This window comes from Panthera pardus, unplaced genomic scaffold (assembly GCF_024362965.1).
Source record: "Panthera pardus isolate Hobbes unplaced genomic scaffold, ASM2436296v1 HiC_scaffold_17, whole genome shotgun sequence".
NCBI classification, from domain to species: domain Eukaryota; kingdom Metazoa; phylum Chordata; class Mammalia; order Carnivora; family Felidae; genus Panthera; species Panthera pardus.
Window position 1 is genome coordinate 133,036,704 of NW_026526732.1, and position 14,075 is coordinate 133,050,778.

Consider the following 14,075-nt stretch of genomic DNA (forward strand, 5'->3'; position numbering starts at 1 on the left):
TTTTTAGGAGGCAAAGGGGCTGAAGCATGCCAGGCAAAAATATGTCATCCACCCTTTTAAACATTTAGCTAAAAGTCAGTCCCATTCATACTTTGAAAGATTGCATTGGCATCTGAAAATCAGACTTGTGAGCTATATCGAGTTGAGTTAACCAGCTGTATGACTGTGGCCGGCCAGCTGCAAATAGTCTACGACACAATCTGTGACTAGAGAGTAAAGTCTTGTGAAGACACGGCTTTGCTGGGAGAGACCTGGGCCCCGTGATAGGGATTACCCAGCAGGCCAGGCCTGATCTGACCTTTTTTTACTTCTCCAACTTTGTCTTGGGCTCTGATCACCCTCGTTCATTTTGCCCAGACACAGTGGCCTTCTCTCTGCATCTCAGACCAGCGGTGTTGCTCCCTAAGGTCCTTATACCTGTGGTGTCCCTGAAAGACCCTCCTACCCCAGGACTTCGTGTGACTAGCTTTTTGTTGTGATTCAAATCTGGGATCATACGTCACTTCTTTAGGAAGGCCTTCCCCACCCAGCCTTCCCACTCTTTATCAAGCTTGCTCCCTCTTCTGTCTTTGCCAAACCCTCTCAGTAGTTGACATGGTCTTATTCACATCTCCTGTCCTCTTGACTGTCTCTCCCAGCTGGAACATAAGCTCATGAACATGGCCTTGTCTTGTCCACGGCTACTTCTCCAGCATCTAAAACTATAAACATTTGGCAGCAAAGGATCAAGAGCATTATGAAATGTTTACAATAATTGGGGGAAAGTAGAATACAAAATCCTGTGTACTCTGGTTACAGTGATTCAAACAAAATGACGATTTAAAAATAGTAGTAAAGGTTAAGTGCAAGGTTAAAGTAACATACAAGCATGAAAGAAAAACTATAATACAATCCAGTTAAAAGATTACATTTTCATCTGTGATATTAACTATAAGAAATTAACAGGATAGCTTTCCCTATACTTCAGTGATAAGAGCAACACCAGCTAGCCTTAACAGTGTAAAATGAATTGGAAATAGTGCTAGCTACTTTCTATGTGTAATCTTGAATTCTCACAGCAGCCCTGCAAGATAGGTGATGTTTTCCCCATTTTACAGATTTAAAACCTGAGGCTTAGAAATACTGAGAAACTTGCCCCCCACACAGCTAAGTGGTTGAGCCATGATACAAAGCCAAGTCTCTCCAGTGATGTCTCTGTATTGGTGGTGGTGTCTAAGAATCTTTTGTTATTGAGATCGAAGTTATACACAATGAAAGGCACAGATCTTAACTATATATTTGGGTCCACTTTGACAAATGCATACACTCATGTATGCTACACTCCTATCAATGTAAAGAACATCACCCAAAAGTTTCTTCGTGCACCTTCCCTGTTGATCTTTTTCCCCTGTAACCACCGATCTAATTTCTATCACCATCAATTAGATTGCCAGTACTAGAACTTCATACACATTGAATCATACTGTATCTACTCTTCTCTGTCCATTTCTTTCATTCATCACTGGAGTATGTTCCATATTTCTATCTGTTGTTACAGTGTTTATTATTTAGAGACCTTTGTGCCACTCAAATTAGTGCAGCATAAAGTATATTGCTTATAGTACTTTTTAGGGAGGGTTTGTACCACTGAGCATTGTGAGTGCTGGACTAAGTATCAGAAATCCTGACTTCTAGTCCAAAACCCTACTACTAGATGGCTTTGTGACATTAATCAAGTTATTTGTTTAAATATCTCTATAGATACGTAGAGGGATAGGATTCTATTCCTCTTATAAAAATATAAAAGAAAGAATGCCAGGTAACATGTGATATAGATACTCAGAAGCCAGGTAAACTCTCTATTAACCATGGTAATAGGAAACCAAATAATGGATAGATAAAATCATAAAAAACCTAAATATTTGTCTTAATGCTCTTTTCTCCATACCTCTCAAAAACCTTACTAACAAATGCCATCATACTTGTCTTAATTTTTCCTCAAATATAAAAGTCCCTAGAGAAACAACCGTAAAACAAGAATTTGGACTTAGTCAGCTGCCTGGTTAATCCTAGAGTTTCTTAAGTTACTGAGGGCATGAATGATTGAAGGAATGTGGGGGTATACATTTGAATGACCCTGTCATATAATTTTTATTTTGGTTGGGAGGAGGATGGATGGTCGGATGGATGGATGAATGGATGGACAGACAGACGGATGGATGGACTGAAAGGAGGGAAGGAAAGAAGGACTACTGAAGTGAGTTTCTTGAATTTGAGTGACCTATGGTACTATATAAAATGAGAAAAATCCCAAAGGAAAAAAATATCCCATCTATATTATGGAGGCATTCATATCACTTACAATATTTTTTAGTACTAATATTCAAAAGGAGGGCAGAACCTTTTCTAAGGGGTGGTGTGTATTTCCTAACAAACTGCAAAGGACAAGCTTAAGGAAAATCACCTTCGCCTGTTGCTATTAGGGGTCTCCTGTGACCCAAGTCAGCCTCCCCCAAGTGAGAAGGTACCTTCCCTGGTGACAAGGTGGCTCCCCACCACATGCATGCTGAAGATAAGCTGCACAACAGAGTTGGGCTTTAACTCTCATGGATACTTTGTACAGTGCTTTCATCCCTAGGAAATGGGCACCTGAAACAGATACACAATCTCTTGAGTTGCATTTTGAATGTGATTGCCTGGAGATTTAATTAGCCGATGTATGTAAAGTACTTTGAGGTTGAAAAGTATTAAGTGGCAAAAGAAAGGCAGCCTGCTTCTTGTGCTCCAGAGTGCCACTTGCCAATTAGGTCACAACAATCTTTAATCGGTCCACTTAAAGGTGCTTTATCTCCTTTCCTCAGGGTTTGTGTCACCTCCTACCAGCATGGGTAAATCTTTACACCCTAGATCCAGTTATTAACAGTAACCAGTAATTTCCATCGAAGATGGTGCTGGCTTTGAAGCCTGGAATGCTGAGGTCACTAACAATCTTATCTCCCTTTCATTAACTGGCTCTGCATCACAACTGTGAGTCAGCCCCCCATATCAACTGTTTGGAGTGAAGATCAGTGAAGAAATCAGAACCAAGAGGGCTCCAGTTACAGTACTTAATCTAGCTTTCCCTAGCTTGATACTCCTGTAAGCACCAGGGATCAAGAAATAAAGCTAAAAACAACAACAAAAATTAACTCTATGATTACAATGTAGATGTAGAATAGGTACAGAAAGACATTAGTACCTCATAAATGTGTATGATGCAAGCCTACATCCTATTCCCCAAATCCTATTGCTTATTTTATTTAAAGCAACCTATTAACACCAACCTATGAACAGACAGTTCCCCCAAAGCTACAAAGCACAGCTTCTGAAAGATGTTTTCCTTTGCTCAGCTAGCTCACTCACAGCCTGTCTGAACAGGACAGGCCCTGAAGGCCCTCAGGGCTGGATGCTGCAGATGGCTGGACAGCTCTTGGGACCCTGCTGTAAGGGCACCCTGCTCCTCTGCCCCTTCAAATGAGGGGAGAAGCTGGGCCTTAGCATAGCATGCGTTGTATGGCTCTGTATGTCCCTTCCATGCAGGATAATGGACCACTGCCCTCGTCTCTACACGTCTCAAGTATGTCTGCCTGAAGGGGCTTTCTCCACAATATTTTTAAAAACCTATTTAAAAGAAAATTAGTGTGGTTAAGTCCTGTATGTCTCCTGCATGATTGTGTTGTCAGTGTGTCTTATAGAGTGCTTTTTGTCTAACTACATTTCTTTCTTTTCTTTTAAATTTTTTTGTTTATTTATTTTTGAGAGACAGAGACAGAGTGTGAGCAGGGGAGGAGCAGAAAGAGAGGGAGACAGAATCCGAAGCAGGCTCCAGGCTCCAAGCTGTCAGCACAGAGCCCGATTCAGGGCTCGAACTCACCAACCGCAAGATCATGACCTGAGCCAAAGTCGGACATTCAACCGACTGAGCCACCTAGGTGCCCCACTACATTTCTCTTTCTGTGCTAACCATGTTTTTAGAACACATGTTAAAAAGAAGCATCTAGGGGAGCCTGGGTGGCTCAGTTGGTTAAGCGTTCGACTTCAGCTCACGTCATGATCTCGCGGTCCATGAGTTCGAGCCCCGCATCAGGCTCTGTGCTTGACAGCTCAGAGCCTGGAGCCTGTTTCAGATTCTGTGTCTCCCTCTCTCTCTGACCCTCCCCCATTCATGCTCTGTCTCTCTCTGTCTCAAAAATAAATAAACATTAAAAAAAATTTTTTTAAAAAGATGCATCTATATGTAGGCTGCACTATAAGTGCCATTAATTGGGTTCTCCCTTAATAAAGTGAATACTTTCTTTTACCACCTTAGGCTTTATTTACAAGTGGGAGCATAAGGAATACAGTGTTCTCATTCACTGTCCATGAAAGCTCTACCATGCTAAATAGATTTTTCAGTAGTGTCTAAGCCATACACACACAGAGGTATTTCCTTCCCTTTGTTTAGTAGCTCTTAATAGCTCCTGGTTCCAAATGATAAATGCTACCAATTGAAAATAAGTGGTCCCCAACCTAGGCTAATGGGATCACTGAGGGGTCACAGGATCCTGGAGACCCCCTCAGGCACCATCCAAGGGGTCAGTACAGCACATCCTGGATCATAACTAACCAGGCTCACATGCAAGGCCACCAGTGGAGGTGACAGTGGTGATGATGTGAGGGCTCTGCAGGGCATTCAGTGTGGGGTATATATGTGTTACCCTGTGCCGAGTGCCTCCCAGCAGCCTCCATCCGGGTAACTGAGGACAGGGACACAATGCAGGGCCTGCTCACTCAGTTTTGCTCCCTTTGCCACTTTATCTCCACTGTCAGTATGTTCTTCGCTCATCAGAGCCGGTGCTGACTGACTCAATTTCCCTGAGGTTGAGCCCAAGCATTGTTTGGGGTCTGACGGCATTCTGTCAGCTCCTGCTGATGGACAGTCCCACCGAGTCCAGCTTCCTGAGCAGACGAGACGGCCTGCTGTTTTCTTCTTGTCTCTTATCACCTCTTGTCATTAAAGGAGAGGCCTTGCTTCAACTTCAATTTGTGCTGATATATGGCAGTAAAAGGGAAGAGAGGGGGAAATGTTCGTTCCGTTATTAAGGCCACTGCCTTTCTTACTGCTCTGAGATTCACTCCGTCTCTGGGAAGGTTTCAATCAAATGATGTAGTTGTGAGCATGGAAGAGTTTAAATTGCCCAATAAGAGACATACTATATTGCAAACTTTCTGGGGGAAATCTCAGTCTTCATTCCCCCACCCCATTCTTGCTGACTCCCAGCTGCACATCTTGAATCTTGACTGGGATATTCTAGGCAACTTTAAAGCTTTTTCCATTTTACTGAAGTTTGTTGTTGTTTTGGTTTTTGGTATTTTGTTTTGTTTTAGCATTTCTTTTTCTCTAAAAAGAAGCATTTCCCCAAGAGTAATCTTTTCCTGCTCACTCCACATTAGCATAAAGTTAGATCAAGAACCAAATTTGCTTCATTCTTTTATTCCCTTGGAACCTAAGCTATTCCTCAATTTTGCCTTAAAAAAAAAAAAAAAAAAAAAACAGAAGAAATGAATATCCAGTGTTACTCACAGCTCTGTATTTTAAATTCTTGAAGATATAACCAGGGCTTTCACCAGTCTTAGTTTTCTTTATTAACATCCCCTGTCTATATATCTTCTCCTTATTTGTAGCACTCAAGAGTCAATTTCTTTCAATACGCACATTAGAAATTTAACAACATCCTGCCAAAAGTGCTCACACTCTTAAAATGGTTCTCCACCTAAACAGCTGTCCTTTGCAAACCTCACAGGCAGACCTGTTGAGGAAACATGGTATCCAACACATGATTTGAAATAAATATTTAAATTTCCCCAACACAACCACAGAGAAAAAGGGAGACAAAGAAAATTACACTATGAATTTTGAGAAGTTATCCTATGTTGTCAATCTATTTAATAGCATTCCCCACAGTGATTTTCAGGAGAGAGGGTGGGTATCAAAGGCATTTAATGTGTTAAATGATGATCAAATTTTTAAAAAGATTGGGGGCAGGGAGGAAAGAAGACTAACCCGTGTGATTTAAAGATGCGTTGTTATCTTGATTGAGATAAAAAGGCACCCAGGAGATTTGAGGAAAGGGAACTATAGTTAGAGTAGAAGATAATGGCACAGCATGGTCTCTCCTTTTCTGGATTTTATGTTAACTACTGTGGGCTCAGGAACTGGCTTAATGACTTTTCCAGGATTTGGTCTGGCCCTTTATCAGTTCACTATAACAAGAACATAAGCCAGGAAAGCCTGAAAAATTGCTGCAGCAAAACATGCCCTCCTACTGGGCTGCTGTTTCCAACTCTGGCCATTGGCATTGGGCCTGTAGGGTTTATGCCTAGACAGAGCCATCAGAGGACAGCTCCTAAAGGTCTGACCAGTCAACGGTAGGCAGGGAGTCCGAGAAAAATTAAGGGGGCTCTGGGCATCTGGACATGCACGTTTTCTCTTTGCTCATGCTGTTTTGCTGCTGTAAAATGCTCAGCTAAACCTAATTGAATTTGACAATAATAAATCACATGTTGAAACTGTATAGCTCACCTAAGGAATAGCAGTGGAAACAGTGAAGACACCAGAAGCCAGAGTTCAGGAAATGTCATATTCACATAGAAATGCTTTAAATTTTTCCCAGAGCTTTATTCTCTCTCTCTCTCTCTCTCTCTCTCTCTCTCTCTCTCTCTCAGAAAAGCTCCAGACCACCCAGTGCAGAAAGTCCATTTTGGAAAGTGTACATAAAATCTCCTTAATCAGCTCTTGCCCCTGTTGTCATACTATGACTTTAAGCCTATAAATAAAGAAGGAACTGAACTGTCAAAAAAGAAGAAAAGGACAAAACAGATGAATCATTCTTCTCTCTCCTCCTTAGGAGTTGATCACGCCCTAGAGGAGAGGATTTGTCAAATGTAAAGGGAAACTGTAGTGTGACCTTATCTGCCTCCCTCTCCCTCCCCTCCCCTTCCCCTCTCCACCCCACCCCAGCATTGCCCCTGTAGTCCTGTGAGAAGAGCGGTTAGTTCCTGATGTTCTTGTAAGAATCCAGCTTCCCCAATCCCATTTCTTTTCACGGTGGCAGAAGCCTTATTTAAAGAAGCATTTTTGGGTCCGTGAGTTCGAGCCCCGCGTCGGGCTCTGGGCTGATGGCTCGGAGCCTGGAGCCTGTTTCCGATTCTGTGTCTCCCTCTCTCTCTGCCCCTCCCCCGTTCATGCTCTGTCTCTCTCTGTCCCAAAAATAAATAAAAAACATTGAAAAAAAAAATTTTAAAGAAGCATTTTTGTGTCCTTGCTGTCATTCCAGAGCCACCTATACTCCTGGGCCACACTTCCCCACCCCACCCTTTAAGTCCACCTTATGCCCCAAACCCTGCAGCCTAAACCATTTACTATATATTTTCCCTAAAGGGACACAATAGAAAGAAGTAAGAAAATCCTTCAAGAGAAGTGAACAAGCTAGGATGTCCCTAATCTTTCCCTAAAAGTTGACAGGGGCAAAAGCACAAGGACTAGTCTAGATGTTAGCTCAGTAGCAGCTGGCATAGAGAGCTGCTGCTTTGTTTTGATGGAACCTCATCCTCTTCCTTCACTAGGTCTCTTGGTCTAATTAAATTTCAGAGAGACAGAGCCTTGGCAGAAGGTTAAAGTAAGCTGCTAGACTGGAATGTAGGAGCTGGGCTCAAAACTAAATTGGGAAGTTTAACTGGGTGCGTCTCTGGTTTCAATGAAATACTTTTACAGTGTATGGTAGCAATGTCTGTTGCTGAGCTTTTGAAAACCATTTTTCTTTTTCCTTAATTGTAGTTCCCTAGTTGTTTTTATATTATGAGCTACTTGTAGAAAAATACAGGAAACATAATTACAATACAAAGCTCCCTTTCCCAAGCCTACTGAGATCATTTGAAGCCAAAATGGGTTTTAGGGTTTTGCTAACTATAAGTTCAGAGCCATGAATTGCATCCTATGCAATGCTGGTTGATTTACAGCAAGTGTTATGTGATTAAACAATAACCATGTTTCTTCAAGCTATGTAACTGCTATAGAATTGAGGGAGGCTGTGTTGCTTCATGACGCCACATTTCACAGCTCTCTAGGGAAAAAGAATGAATATCTTTGTGTGACTTTTATAGTAAAATAGAGAAGTATTGTGGAAATATATACAAGTTTATTTAGGGAAAGGAAAGAGAAATAAATTAATTTGTTTTTCCATTTATATTTCCAGCACTCCATGCAGTGTTAAATTGCCAGTTATTAATTTTTGTATCCTACTTTTCCTGAAGAATCTGTATGTGGACTGTTAGGGCCAGCAGAAATAACTTGTTTTATTATTATTTAACACTCTGGAGAGGAAATCAGTACTTCACTGTATTGTGAAATGCAAACGCCTTTGGGAGTTTGATTTATTCAAGCCTAAAAAGTAATGATGGATGATGGAGAATGAGCGTTGTTGAATGCACTCTGTTAGAGAACCATTTCAAGCATACAGTACAGGGCGCTGCCGCCCTTATTCAAGGTGGGTCCATTCCAAGCCCCACCTCCAGTGATGCTTAGAACTGTCAATAGTACTGAACTCTATGTATACTATGTTTCTTCCTACACATACACACCTATCATAAAGTTTAATTTATAAATTGGGCACACTAAGGGATAAACAATGATAACTAATAAGAAAACAGAACAATTATAACAATATCCTGTAATAAAAGTTATGTGAATGTGGTATCACTCTCTCGAAATACCCTACTGTACTGTACTTACCCTTCTACTTGTGATGATGTGAGATGATAACATACCTAGTGATGAGAGGCAGTGAGGTGCATGACGTAGGCATAGGGGTAGGCTACTGCTGACCTTCTGTTTGCCTGCTCCAGACTCAGTTGAAGGCAGGTAACTGAAGCCATGGAAAGTGACACTGAGGATAAGGCAGGACTATTGCACGCTCATTCAGAAGTAGCATCCAGACACCCTTCAGTATGGAAGTCTCAGTGAAGGTGGGCACCAATTCTGCCCAGCCCTTTGTGGCCTTTCTGATCATGAATCTCTAACAAACTCCCCACACGTGCTACCTTTCAGGGAATCTGAAGAAAATCAGTGGGGCAGGCTTTCAAGCTGCCGCTTCATTGTCGGTTACTTTCACCTGATGTAACTGGTTTTAGGTTGTTCTTTAATATTGTGTGTAACTAAAATAGTTTCTCAATGGGGTATGTATCCTGTTTAAAGTACAGCTCTTTGTCATACCACCTTCACATTCTTTTGTCTTAAGGACTCATCTTGTGTACTGTTTGATGAATTCATTTGTACATGTATTTAGGCAAAGCTAAATGTTTATTTCTCACCCCCCCAAAATGGTCTGTTTCAAAGTACGTCTCTTTCCTCTTTCTTTCTTTCTTTCTTTCTTTCTTTCTTTCTTTCTTTCTTTCTTTCTTTCTTTCTTTCTTTCTTTCCTCCCTCTCCCTCCCTCCCTCCCTCCCTTTTTTTTTTCAAATCCTCTTGAAATTCTCATCTCAATGTTCTTCCGAATCAGTCTTCAGAAATCTATAATAAGAAATGGGTGAGTGAGGGCTGAGGTACAGGATTTATACATCTCCCTATAGTTTTCTATTAGACAGTTTCCTTCTAAGGAAGTCTCTTAAGTGGATGGAAACTCTCCTAAAGCAGTTCCATGTCTGAACTGGTAAAGCTGAGCAGGGCCGACCCAATCTGAGTCTTTGGCGTTGTAGATAGATGATAGATAGATAGATATTTTGATAAGGCCCTGTCAGATGGGATGAGAAACGCAAGGATCAAGTAGATGTCAGCTTCGTGTACAGGAGCTGGAGGGTCGTTTCAAAATCAACTTGATCTTCCATCAGAGCAGTTAGGGAAGGAGTGCGGTGGAGCTGAAGAAGCTGCAGGGTGCTGGCTCTTCGGAGCTGTATTTTCAGACAGCTGGTTGCAACGTATTAGTGGGTCGTGAGGTGAAGTGGCTTGAGATCATTATTTTCTAAGGAATGGGACAGAACAGAACAGAAGAGAAAATACGGTATGTCGTGCCCCCGGACAGTGAGGGCGAGGATTGCTTCGTGAAACTTCAGTTTCGTTTTATGTGCACGCGGGTGTGCTGGAGGGCAGTGAGCCGCCCGTCTTTACCGTGGGTCAGGAAAGCTCGAGGCCACCGCCCGGAAAGAACAGCTCTGCGGACCGGGGATTACCCAGCCCCCCGCCGCGGAGTCCCGGGTCCCCCAGCGCCGCGCGCCAGCACGCTGCGGACCCGGCGCCCCGGAGCCCCGGAGACTCCGGGGAGAGTCGGAGCGCGCCCGCGGAGGGCTCACGGCCGTCCGCCCTGCAGCGGAGAGGAAAGCTGCCGCGGAGCGCGGGGGCGGGGAGGAGGCGTCTGCTCATTTACTCCTCTACTTGCCTGAGAAGTGCGGTAATTCGAAACAGTTCTCACAGTAGCGTCCCTGACAACTTCATGTTGGGGTGTGTGTGTGTGTGTGTGTGTGTGTGTGTGTGTGTGTTTTAAGTCATTTAGCGTCAATGGGACGCCGCGGAGGGGAGGGGTGGACAGGAGGAGGTGGCTGCGTGAGCTGGGGACGGAACCGCTGTCACGGTCCGCACTGATCTGTGCAGCGCATTCTTAAACGCGACCTTCCCAAGATTTACGGCTCCGGGAACCGCGACTGAGCGTGCCTGACGGGGACCAAAAGGAGGGAAGCGGGGAGCCGTGTGCATCCTGAGCTGCCCGCCGACAGCAGCGGGAAGGACGCCGCCGCCGCCGCCCCCGACCCACGTCTGCTTTATCTTTCCCTCCCCCCGCAGGACTTTCTGCAAGGAGATTGCACCAAAGCGAAACAGAAGCTGAGCTGGAAACCCCGGGTCGCTTTTGATGTAAGTGCCTTTTTTTACGGCAGAATCCGCTGGCCCGCTCGCTGCGGGGCTGGGCTGGTTCGGGCCCGGCGGGAGGGGTGGCCGGCCCGGCGAAGCAGCGAGGTGTCCGGAGCAGCAGCGTTCGGGCCCCGCCGGGCGCCCGAGGTGTCCCAGGCTTGGAAGGAGAGGAGGGGGCAGGGTGGAGGCGGGTAGGGTGGAGAGAGGGTTGCCGAGGCCGCTCCGCGCGCGCCACAGGGGGTGGAGGTGTCACCGGGAGAGTGTGGCAGAAACTTCTCCTTCACCGCCCACCCCCTGTGTCTCGGGTCCCAGGAGCTGGTGAGGGAGATGGTGGACGCCGACGTGGAGCTCATGAGAAACAACCCCAACGCGTGAGCGCGACCGCGGAGCCCCGAGCCGCCCCTGCCGGCCTACGGTCCCTGCTTGGAATCGGCGGGTGCGGGGCCGCAGGTGTGATCCTGGGAGGGGCGGGAGAATCCGGCCCGTTCCGTGCGACCCTCCTTGCCACTGCGCCTTATTCCCGCCGTTAGGATGTGGGACGGCTGAGGTTTGTAGCAGCCGGGACGTGCCACTCCGGGGTTCGGCCCAATTTCCATTTGTCGAGGCCTCTTCTGAAGGGTTTTGTGAAATCAACAAGATGTTTTAATCACAAGTTCACTATACTTGAAATTATGTCATTAGACAACTGAAATTGTGGGGCTTTCAAATTGTTTTTCTCTTTTATTAAAAATGTCCTTTCTATGAACTAGCATTAACAGAGTCGTCAATGTTTTTCCTGAAGTATAAGAGCCGCTATAAGGACCCCCAAACAAAAACACCCAAATTCTTGCCTTGGAGTGAAATAGCTTCCTTTAAGCCTCCCTCCCTTTGGAGAGAGCCCCTGCAGGTAGACCCCTGCTGGGCCTGAGCCTGGCCTCTCTGGAGTGTTCTCCTAAGGCTCTGCCTGGGACATTTCTTTCCTTCTGGTGACAATAAGCCACTCTATCCAGCCGATCTGGAAACCCAGTTCCTGAAGAAAGGAGGCATTCACACCCCCTCAGGTCTCTCTGCTGACTATAATTAGAACCCACGGGGCTCCCACCATCTCAAAAGAAGTCTTGAGAAATAGAGGGGGGCTAGAAGAAGCAACGTGAAGGTAAGTAAATATTGTTGGAACATTCCAGGCCAAAGCCCCTGATTTACCCAGAGGTCTCTGAACCCATGCCTTTCCTTGTGGTCTAGAATCTTTCACACAATACTTATTTCCAACCACTTCTCAGTACCAGATCACTTTTTAAATCTAATTTTGATGTAGTCATTCACCCAATTTATATTAAGTAACTAATATATGCCAGACATTGTGCACTTGAACTACATCAATGTTAATTAAAAATTATAATAAAGAGGTTTAACTTGGGCCTCAGATCACTGGATCCACTTTTATTGAGTGCATCATTTAGGTGGCCTGGCTTTCACCGCAGGTATGTTCTCCTGAGCTGTGTACAGTGGATTAAGGCAGGTTAAGGCAGGTGGACACATAAATGTATATAACCCACAAGCAGCAAGCAAAGATTTGTGTACAGGTGTATACTTCTGCATGAAATACAATATTTTGCCCTAGAATAAACTGGGTCGGGACTCTTCTTTTCCCCCCTCACTCCCCCTCCAAGGAAAATAAAATAAAACTTTACAGCAAATGGAGTTCCAGCCTTTGCACATGCTTGTGTGAATGCCGGTGAACTATTTCTGAATGTCTTCACCGGCAGGTTTATGATCTGGGGGAGGACCCAGGCTCCAACGGCTGGCGGCAGGAAAGAGGGCTCTTTGTGTGGCTGCCTGAGTTGCTGCAAGAGCATGCTGGCCAGGGGCAGCCTCGGCTTCGATGGAGCAGAACTGGGGCAGCTTGAGCTGGCCCACCCGGTTCTCAGAAGCTGCCCCAGGACAGGCCTTCTCCCAATCGGGATGCTGCTAATGGGAAACAGATGGTCCTGGAAGGCTGGGCTCCAGGACCGAAATGGCTGGTGGGCACACATACACACAAATACACAGTCACACACATTGTCACACATCCAAACATTCCCATGAACACAAATACAAATACACACCTACAACCTGCCATCTCACACACTGACACACAATAGTCTCACAAACACTTGAAAACACAACTCACAAACCTGCTATCACAAACACACGGCCACACACATAGTCTCATAAACCTCACAAATCACACACACATTCCCCTTAGCCTTGACCCTGATGGATAGGCACCCCCTCTCCTCCTCTGACCCCATGAACCTTCACCTCATCCCACACCCAAGCGTAGAGGCCATTCAAGGGTCCTTCAGGCTTTGCAGTGGCCCCATGTAATTCAGTGTTTTGAGGCTGTTAGCCCAAAACCATAATAAGCTCCTTAGTAAGGATCAGGAGGGATTCTAGGCAGGGGCTTAATGGAACTGTAGTGGAGTTATAATGTTATATTATTTTTCTCACGATGACCCAAAGCATCAGTTTTTGAAAGACACAAGAGTATGTTTGGTTGCAACCTTCTTTCTATTTCTGAACCCTCAACTGGGGGGAAGGGGTTGGCTCCTTTGGCTTCCCGGTCTCCTGTTTAAAAGGTGAAAAAGGGGCTTCTGGGTGGCTCAGTCGGTTAAGTGTCAGGCTTTTCGGCTCAGGTCATGATCTCACCGTGTGTGGGTTCAAGTGCCATGTTGGGCTCTGTGTTGGCAGTGCAGAGCCTGCTTGGAATTCTCTGTCTCCTTCTCTCTCTCTCTCTCTGACCCTCCTTCACTGGTGTGCTCTCTCTCTCAAAATAAAAAATAAAAAATAAAAACTTAAAAAGGGTGAAAAAGAGAATATATTTGCTTAGGTATTTATGTTCTTTCTGTGCTGTGAATTTCACTCAGACATACCTTCAGGACAGTTCTTTTTATTAAACAGTGTCTTCCATCTTAAATCTCAACTCAGTTTCACTGAACTTATTTACCTCCCCTTTTCCTGGTGAGCCAGCCCTCGCTATTCAAGTATGATAAAATAGCTTCCACCTTTTTTTTTTTTTAAGTAAAATCTAAGAAAGTCAAACTTTCAGTATATTCAAACACAACAGCAAAGGCGCCAAACACCACATTTATGCCCCTAATGAACACCAAGGTGCATAGATACCTGGGCCACCCAAGCACCTCACTTTCAACCGGACCTGCCT

General features: G+C 44.7%; 1 protein-coding gene across 2 annotated transcripts in view; it reads left to right on the top strand.

Annotated features, from left to right (window-relative positions):
- The window catches only part of GMDS (GDP-mannose 4,6-dehydratase), a 624,172-nt gene extending 612,527 nt beyond the window's left edge, over positions 1 to 11,645 (top strand). For both annotated transcript variants that reach the window (XM_019419914.2, XM_053904946.1), the window contains exons 10-11: positions 10,829 to 10,897; positions 11,207 to 11,645. In XM_019419914.2, coding sequence (XP_019275459.1) covers positions 10,829 to 10,897; positions 11,207 to 11,269 — 132 coding nt within the window. In that variant the 3' untranslated portion in view covers positions 11,270 to 11,645. The remainder of the gene's footprint in view (positions 1 to 10,828; positions 10,898 to 11,206) is intronic.
- The last annotated feature ends 2,430 nt before the right edge of the window (positions 11,646 to 14,075 follow it).